Source organism: Gallinula chloropus (genome assembly GCF_964237585.1).
Source record: "Gallinula chloropus genome assembly, chromosome: 5".
NCBI lineage: Eukaryota > Metazoa > Chordata > Aves > Gruiformes > Rallidae > Gallinula > Gallinula chloropus.
This window is the reverse complement of record NC_140090.1, coordinates 55300547-55309344: the sequence shown is the minus strand read 5'-3', so window position 1 is coordinate 55309344 and position 8798 is coordinate 55300547. Positions and strand designations below refer to the sequence as shown.

The 8798-nt window shown below is 42.2% G+C and overlaps 1 protein-coding gene across 1 annotated transcript in view; it reads left to right on the top strand.

The window, feature by feature from the left end:
• Window positions 1-799: 799 nt before the first annotated feature.
• RET (ret proto-oncogene) overlaps window positions 800-8798 on the top strand; it is a gene marked incomplete at both ends in the record, with an annotated part of 80745 nt that continues 72746 nt past the window's right edge. The window contains one exon of the mRNA XM_084264293.1: window positions 800-845. Within this exon, the coding sequence (XP_084120419.1) occupies window positions 800-845 (46 nt within the window). The remainder of the gene's footprint in view (window positions 846-8798) is intronic.

The following is an 8798-nucleotide window of genomic DNA, read 5'->3' as shown; positions in this document are numbered from 1 at the left end:
AGCGCCTGTCCCTGCTTTGTCTCGCACCTGGTGTGTTTGCTCGGCTCGCGTGTCCTCCTCCTCCCTCTCCCCCCTAGCCGCCGCCGCCGCCTCTTCCGCCCGCCCGCGCCCCGTTACCTTCCTACGGGGACCGGGGGACTCGGGCCAGTGCACCGGGACCCCGCGGAAGGCGGCTCCGCGCTGTCGCTTTGAGCCGCCCCAGCCCCCCGCACCTTGCCCGCCGTCCGCGGGGATGCTCGGGGCGGAGCCGCCGCCGCGCCCCCAGCGCTCCCCTCCGCGACGGCTCCGCGGGCGGGGCGGGGGCTGTCCGCCGGGCGGGGCGGCGATGCGGGGCGGCCGGGGGCGGCCCCGAGCGGCCCCGGGTTGCGCGGACCGGCGGCCTCGTCCGGGAGCGGAGGAGGGGCCGGGGGTTGGCCCGAGCCGGGCGGTGCCGCCGCCCGGGCAGCGTGGGGTGCTCAGCGGCAGGCGCGGCGGAGCGAGGCTTCGCCCGTGACTTCGGCTTCTCCCCGCAGAGCCCGAGAGGCGCCGGCACCGCTGAGGGGACGAGGGCGCTTTTTCCTGGCCGGTGGCGGCGGGGCGGGACCCAGGAGGACCGACGGAAAGAGCCCGTATCCGAAGAGACATCCCGGCGCTGTCCGTCCCGTCCCCGCCCGGCTTGGTACGTCCCATCGCGGCCCGCCGCCCCGGGCCATGGGCCGGCCTGACTGAGAGCCCGTGGGGACCGGCCCGCAGCCCGCCCGGTGTTGCCCGGAGCGCCGGCGGCCGAGGCGGAGCCTCAGGAGTCCTGGCGCGGGGGAAGATGCCCTCCGCGGGGCGGACGGCGGGCTTCCTTCTCCTCTGCGGGGGTAAGTACCGCCGAGCCCAGCCAGCCGGGAAGTTTGCGGGGCTTAGGTGATCGATGCCACCGGCAACTGGGGCCGCTCCGCAAATCTTTGCAGAAATATAATCAAGATATAAAGAACCCTAATGCTTTTTTTTTTTTTTTCGGTTTTTAAGCTCTAAGGCTAAGTTAGAACAGATGTGAGGTTTCCTTATTCTTTAAATTTATGATGTGAAAGGGAAGAATATTCACGTGCTTTCCTATTTTAAGTTTCTAAAACGTTATTCCTTCTCTGTTGTCCACCCAGAGCTTTTTGCATCATCAAATAAAGTGGGGTTCGGACTGATAAATGAAAATGACCAAAATATGAAAAGTTATTGGATTACAACTTAAACGATGCTATCCACAGATGTCAAGTTTCTAAAGCAAACAGAAAATCCATTTTATCTCTCTTTCCTCCATATGGCTTTGTTTGCCGATGCATTTCCGATGTTTACATGAGTAAATCAAAGTTGTTGTTTGCTAGAGAATCCAGTACAACCTTGTACAACAAAAATGCATTTATGAAAAAACCCTCCAAACAATACCCAAAACAGCCCCAGCAGTTCACTAGTTGGTATAACAGAGTACATTGGAATATTAATGTTGTACTTTAGCTTCTCCATAAAATGTGCAACTTTTTTGCCTCTCATTATTTTTCAAACTGATTTTATTAGTTCACACGTTCTTAAACTTGTCTCTGTAACTTGCAGAAATTATCAAGCCTCAATTTTATTTCACTTTTTCTATAGTGTGGTAAAATTATTCTAGTTGCTTTTATTCTTTCTCTTCCTGGTACACTATTATTTAGGCCTGATCTTCATCAAAACTCACTAGGACTCAAATCTAAGGTGTTAGGGAATAAAATATGTGGAATACGCACTTTAAACACACACACACACACCCCTCCCCCCCAAACCTCCAACAATAAAAACAACCCACCAAAAACCCCAAACCAAAACAGAATATGTTGTATCCCAAGTCATTCCACTGTCAGGAAGAATTATCTGTACTTGTATTGCTGATGGATGATCTATCACGCCGTCTTTGCTTTTATCTTTGGCAAATCTCTTTTCTTTAATGTTTTTGACAGAGTTAGGAGGAATGCAATTTACCTAATTTTTTCAGTTTGAGTGGTATGTTTTCATTAGCCAAAAATGAGTCACATGCATGTGTTTCAAAATGATTGTTGTGATTTCTACTTAAGCTGGACAGATGAACTTATTCCTATTCATGCTGTGATGCCACAGAATACTGTTCCTAGTAAATAGTGCCTGGTGCATGGAACTTCAGAGCTGCTTTTTCATCTGTTTTGGGGCTTTTTTATTCATTGTTTCTGTCTCAGTTGGACCGTCATTTAGTTTTAGTTGTATAACTTTATACGAATTTCACTTTTAAAGTCATGGGTGGGAAAGGGAGCTGTCCCTGTGAGTCCTCCCAAGGCAAGATAGATATGTAAACCCTTCTTCTTTAAGTATCAAACTTAAGCAGTTGGAAATCCTTTGGAAAGACTTTTTGCTATTAAATGTGACCATAAATTGTTAACTTTTGGATCTGTCTATAGCTTGGAGGAATATTATAGGAGTTAATTTATTTGAGTAGGATCGACTGCCAAGTAGACTTTTTTAATACCACTTGCTTATACTTATAATTGCAAATATTAATTTAGTTGGCCCTCTCAGCTTTGACTGGTGAGGCTTAATACTTGATTCCCCCTAATTTTTACTAAAATCATGGGGAAGAAAAAAGTTGTGTACATTTAGGGTCGCACTTTAGGGTAATTGTATTCATAGTTATTTCAAGAAGTCTAGCATATTAGTAATGTCATGCGGCTGTTGCTGGAGAAGCACTGTTTCACATTGTTTAGATGTGTGACACTAATTCCTATTTATGTCATAAAAGCCAAGTTGACAACAGGGGTAAGATGAGTTGTTATGTCTTAGAGGTATTAGCAAAATTCCTGCATGCATAGAGTTGCAGTTTAGAAAGAGAGCCAATTTATGTGTGATGCTGTGGTCTCCTGGCAGGGGGATGATGGCCGAGAAACTTCAGTGGGTTCCATCTTAGGGGAAAGACAGAGATTCTTCAGTGGTAACTAGGTTGTGCTCTTGGTGGGTGTTGTGAAGGAATCTTTTTCACCTGGGCAAGACTTTATCATAGAGGATTCTCACCCAGAGTTGATATGCAGTGACAGTGTTATGCTCACCTCCTGTTGATGCATTGTTGGTTTATCAAACTGTGGTGTTTTGGGAAGCTTAAAACTGCAGTAGTTCTTGAAATGTGCTCACAACTAACCCAAAGGTTTTTTCTAACTTGGAACATGATTGCCTTTTACCAAGTGAGCTGGATTAATCAATCTGGTGAGCGTGCTGTTCGTTGAAAGGATTAGATTTGGCTCTTTTGTATTAGCAGGCTTCAAAAAGCACACTGGACCGTTTGTTCTGACGCAGAAAGGCTGCAGCCTTGTTGCTTTTGCACCATAAGCAATGCGTGAGTCTCCTGCAGGCACTGGTATTAACATGCAGCAGCCTAGAAATAGAGAAAATAAAAGAAACATTTCTTCTCAAATGAAGACTTCAGTTTCTTCCATCAATATCAATTAAAAGAAATGCAGATTTTTATTACGGAGCGTGCACAAGTATTTCTCAGAAGTTTAACATCTTGTCAGTCACAGGGCTTCAGGATGTTTCCTTGCACACCGTGCTGCATGGCTGTTTGACACTGGAGCTTTGATTAATTTCTGAAAGCTCACTGGTGTAAGAGAAGGACCTTGTTCAATTAAGCGTAGAAAAGAGTGTCTGTGGGAAAGATTTGGGAAAATTGCCTTGTCTGGAAAGTTAAGGGAATATTTTTGAAGAGGTAACCTATTTTTGGTGAATAAAATTAAGTTTGTAAGCATTGCGCTACACAAGTTTTGTAAAAATATAAGGGAAACCTGCTTCTACATGGAAATAGAGATGCTACTTAACAGATGTGCTCTTGAATACAGATTATGGAAACTTCTTTCTATTTTGTTGACTGTGATATGAATCTACTGATGAATGTATTGGTTTGGATATTCGTTTAAACTGTATGGGGTTGATTCAGCATTTTTCATGCTGCTTGGGTTACTGTTAATGTTTCGTTTTGACTGGTTGCAACAAGTAATTTACAACAAGTCCTGGCTCAACTCGTGCATCCAGATCAAGGACAGACTTTAGAAACCAACTGTGCAAATATTGACATTCTTCTCCCCAAAGTTTAGATATTTCCTGTAATATTTGTATTTCATGATAGAAAACTGGTATTTTCCCTAGGAAAAGAACACCTATGTGATTCTTAAAAAAAAAAAAATAAAAGCCCGTGCACTAACATTTTTAGATCAAAACACTGCTAATCAGATCAAATGGTGGAGCACAGTCTGTTGGCTTGAGTCAGGGACCAGGCTAAAGCTAGACATAAATATGTTTGTGCGTCTGTCATTTTGCCAGTGATCTGGTCAGACAATATGTGGTTTTGATTTTTTCTTTACTTAGATTTGCTGACTATAGGGCAAGGGTAGAAGGAGTTTGTGGAGAAAACTGAGGCACTTCATTACCTCTTACGTGTCCTCTTTGGAGAGGGTCAAAGTTATGAGGAAATTTCAAACCTCACTGCTCTTTCTGGTAGGAGAAAGAAGGTTACTTATAACACTTTGGTTCTCTTTTACTTTGTTACTTTTCTCTGCCCAGAAATTCAGCATCTTAATGTCTAGCTCTTCCCTAGGCTGATGGCATCAGCGCTTCCTCCAGTCACGCTTTCTGCCTGCATGGACCGTGAAACTGCTGGCTCACTCACACAGGACTGATTGAGAGGTTCATCCCAGATCCTGCTAATTTCCAGGGAAGGTGTCTGGCACCTCTGTGAGCTTAATATCTCCCCTTATTTGATCTCTGTCCCTGGGTCTTTCACCTTTTAGTCCTTCAGAAAACTAACTTTTATGCTGAAGTTGGTAACCTTGCCATTCCACAGAAAGGGTTGAACTGTGTTGAGGTGTTTTAACTTAGGCTAATGGGATCCACATCTGTGTTGTACTTAATTCCCTTGACTTCCCATTGCAATTTTTGCTGTACATTCTGTCCCTCAGATGCCTGCATTTACCTACCTGCCAGTCTTCTCAGGGCATGTGTCAGGGCAATATGCAATCAACTGTCTTGATTAGTTCTTCCAGTTAGTCTGCTGGAGTTATGGTCTTTGTCTTCATTCATGGGGTCTGTTACTATCATACAGGAAATTAGTATGAAGATTACAAAAAGCCAGTATTTTAATGCTAAGAAACTTGTTCATTATGCTTTGATTAACAGACAAGATTTCTTGTAGTATTAAGATAAGCATTCAGCTTGTGTGACAGCGTTGCTGTAGCACCTGAATGCAAGATGCACGTTCAGTAGCACGCCCACGACTCTACGTCACAGTATAGGCTTTTAATTTTTCTTTTTATTTTTCATTTTTAACTGAAATGACAGAACGTGACTGGTGAGAAAACATGTATTTTTGTTCCGTTCTCCCCTGCTTTGGCCTCTGCCAGGAGGGAAGGGATTTGTTCACTTGTTGCTGTACTTGCATTCTTGGCACTGCTGGCCAGGCTGGTAACGAGGCGAGTACTAATTCTGTCTTTTTAGGATTTGAACTGAGGTAGCTGGCTTGAGGGAAACCAAATAGTAGCACTCTCCTCAGTGCATCGTATAGCAACTGTTCTGTTTTGACAGTATTGCGTATTTGAAGGAGAGATACTAACACTAGACAAGAATTCATAGTTACTGCCTTGGACTGTGCTCTTCTCCATGATCAAACTGTCAAGCACAAATATGTGATGAGTCTGCAAAAATCCACGCTATAGAGCTTGGTGTTTTCTAGAGAGCCTTTTTGTGTAAAGGTCGTTTAGACTTTGTCTGTGGTGAGGAGAGGGTTTGCTTTATTCATACGCTGGCATCCTTCAGCTTCCTGGCAAAGAACTGAGAGTGGTGCCAGCTGGTGATGGACTGGATTTGTTTCTTGGTTTGAAAAGTAACAAATTGCTCAACACTGCCCATTGTGTTTGTACTAGCATTGCTAAACTTACTTTAACACAGATGCCTATTCTCTACATGAGGAAGGTGTATATTAAGAGCATACTCTTTCAGGGTTGAGGCACTTTCAAACTTTTTACTTTCATTTGATTTGGCAGAAGCAGGGCTTAATTCACCAAATTATTCAAAAGAAACTTTGGAGTTGTTTATTCTCCAGATGTGGTTTTTTGTTTCGTGTTTTGTGTGGTGTTTTTTATTTTCTAAACACATAGATTCTGGAAAGCAAACAACTGAAGCATTGCAAGGATAAATAAAGTAATTGCTATAGGAGAGGGGTAGATTTGAGGTTTGCATATTAGTTTGGTTAGATCAGGATTCACGTTCAGTTAACAGCTGCACTACAGATTTGCTCATTGTGTCTCAGTCTCTCAGCTTTCAGTAGAATAGCACCATCAATAACATTCTCCTTTGCATGTTGTATGCATGTTTGATGGCATATCACATAACCCCATACTGGGGCATGCTGGAGTTGAATTAAATTGTTGAAATTTTACAGAATTTCTAGAGTGATGATGCATCGAGATAAATCATCATCAGAGAAGATGTAGGTAGCAGTAGAATAAAAATCTATTTAGTAGCTATCTTACAAGGAGATCTTATCAGTGAGATATATTGGCATGATGCTTTGGCAAAGTCATCGTGAGCCTTCTGACAAATTTCATGTAGATATGTTTCTACTTAATGACATTATTAAGATAGCTTTCATTAATAAAATAGTGAGTCAGCTGAGGTGTGAATAGCCAGATGGATTTCGTTCCTTTCGGAGCTCAGCTGTTTTTATAAAGGGACTGCAAAGGTATCTAAAGCTATCTTATTTTTCAGATGTTTTATCTTGCCCCACCCCACCCCCCCCAAAAAAAAAACCCACCAAACTCTTTTGTTACAGATTCTTTCATAAAAATAGCTGAATAGGTTTGGATTCCTGGATCTTGAAATGGGACCATAAGCATACTGGACACGTTTTTACCCGAAAGCAATGCTCTGTAAATCTACCGAAATGAAGATGATGATCATCAGTGCTTTAGAGCTTAATGGAAAGTTGCAGTAAACACAGTCAAAAAAGGGAATTGGAAACTTTGCTGGGATAAGAATGCCAAAACAAATGTTGTTTGACTGAATGACTTGAGAAATTTGCCTAACTAAATCAGGTGATTGTAAAAAGAAAATGGGTATATTACTCCTAATGGTTGTCTAATGGCTTTTCAGTGTGTGCATTTAGAAAACTAATTAAACATTATATTTAACTGGTATAACAAAGTTGCTTGTGTTGCTGTAATGGGTGTTTTTTTAGTGTCCATTATGGCTTCTAAGCGAGACAAATTTTGCTCTCAGATAATAAAATTAAATCTATGTTTTTCTCCTAATTCAGAGACACCAAGTTTTCTGATACGAATAGTTCCATTATCTGTTCTTTTAATGTGCAAAACCAGCACAACATATATTGACATCAGTAGGCCAGGTAACCCTTAAGGACTAGTTTTGCTGCTGAATTAGAGCAGGCATCCAGTAGTCCTCCAAGTCAGCTTTGGAATAGCAGTGACAGATGATACTGTCACTGATCTCCCAGTGACTTATAGACACTGAGAAGTTTATCTGGTTTTGTGAAGAATAGATGCATAAATTTGAGTAGTTCTTTATTGCACTGTTTGTACATCAGGGGATGAGCCTTTTAGGTTGGTCCCTAACAAGGATGTTGCAGAGCAGCTCTCTTTGACTCCTCTAAAAGGATACATCTGTGCTGATTGGTGTCTGGAATTTTTTTGCCTTGGTTGGTAAGGTGGCCTTCCTTATCCTGTACTCTAGAGTAGACATTTAAAAGTATTTCTGTGCAAAGAGAAAGGAGGATGTAAGAAATAGGAATGGTTTACAAAGTGTGGGTGTGAATGGATTTGATTCTCTAGGTTATCTTTTCCATCCCCTACCACTGTGTTCCTCAAAAATTACCTATTGGATTAAAAGTAGTTCTTTATTTCTGCTGTTTTGCGTGGCAACAGCAGGGAGGGGAGAAGAATTCAAGTTAATACAAATAAAGTGGAATGTAAAGTCACAGAAAAGTTATGGCCTACTGAAATTTAGCCCCTGACAGTCATCTGTGGCTTTAAACAGCTGATCTTGCTTTTCATATGAAATGGATTATGTCCATTTGAATGGGAATACCCAGTATAGAATGATTAATACATACATTTATCACAGTTGGTCATCTCAAAATAGGAGGGGATTTGAAATGTGCATGTACTCTAGGGCTGTAATCAGGTTTCTTTCCATGAAGCCGAGAAACAAACACTGGGAAATTGTATGAAAATATTTCTAAATTGTGTTGCCATTGTTTTGTGGTCTGCAAGACTAAGAAAAGAGTGCTTTTCATGAAATCTAAATAACAGGAGGGGAAAGGAGAGGATACACAAACTTACATCAGGAAAAGTCTTAGACTTTTGATTTTGCTAGGAAAGTAAGTTTATTTTTCAGGAGAAAAAACCCCCAAAGCCTAAAAATTCAAATTGGGAGTAGAGCATTGGCTGTTTTGTTACTGCCATGTGAAATTGCACTGTGATAATTGGGAAGTTCTGACAGACCCTCTGGAGAAAGTATCCAAGACACATTATTAACAACAGCTATGTGCTGCTTTAGCACCTCCAGTAGAACATAATTTTGTAAAGTGCTTTAACAGAGCCTTCTTACATCTCTGAAGTACTTAGGCATGCGCTCATGTTTATCCTGAGTCAGCAAAGCCTTTTAGGCCTGGATTGCTGAATCAAAGCCCAGTAAAGAATTGCGCAGAAATTCCCAAAGTTAAAACTGTGGCAATGCGTTGTGGTGCCAAATTTCCCTTTACTACCCTTCGCTGTAAAGTT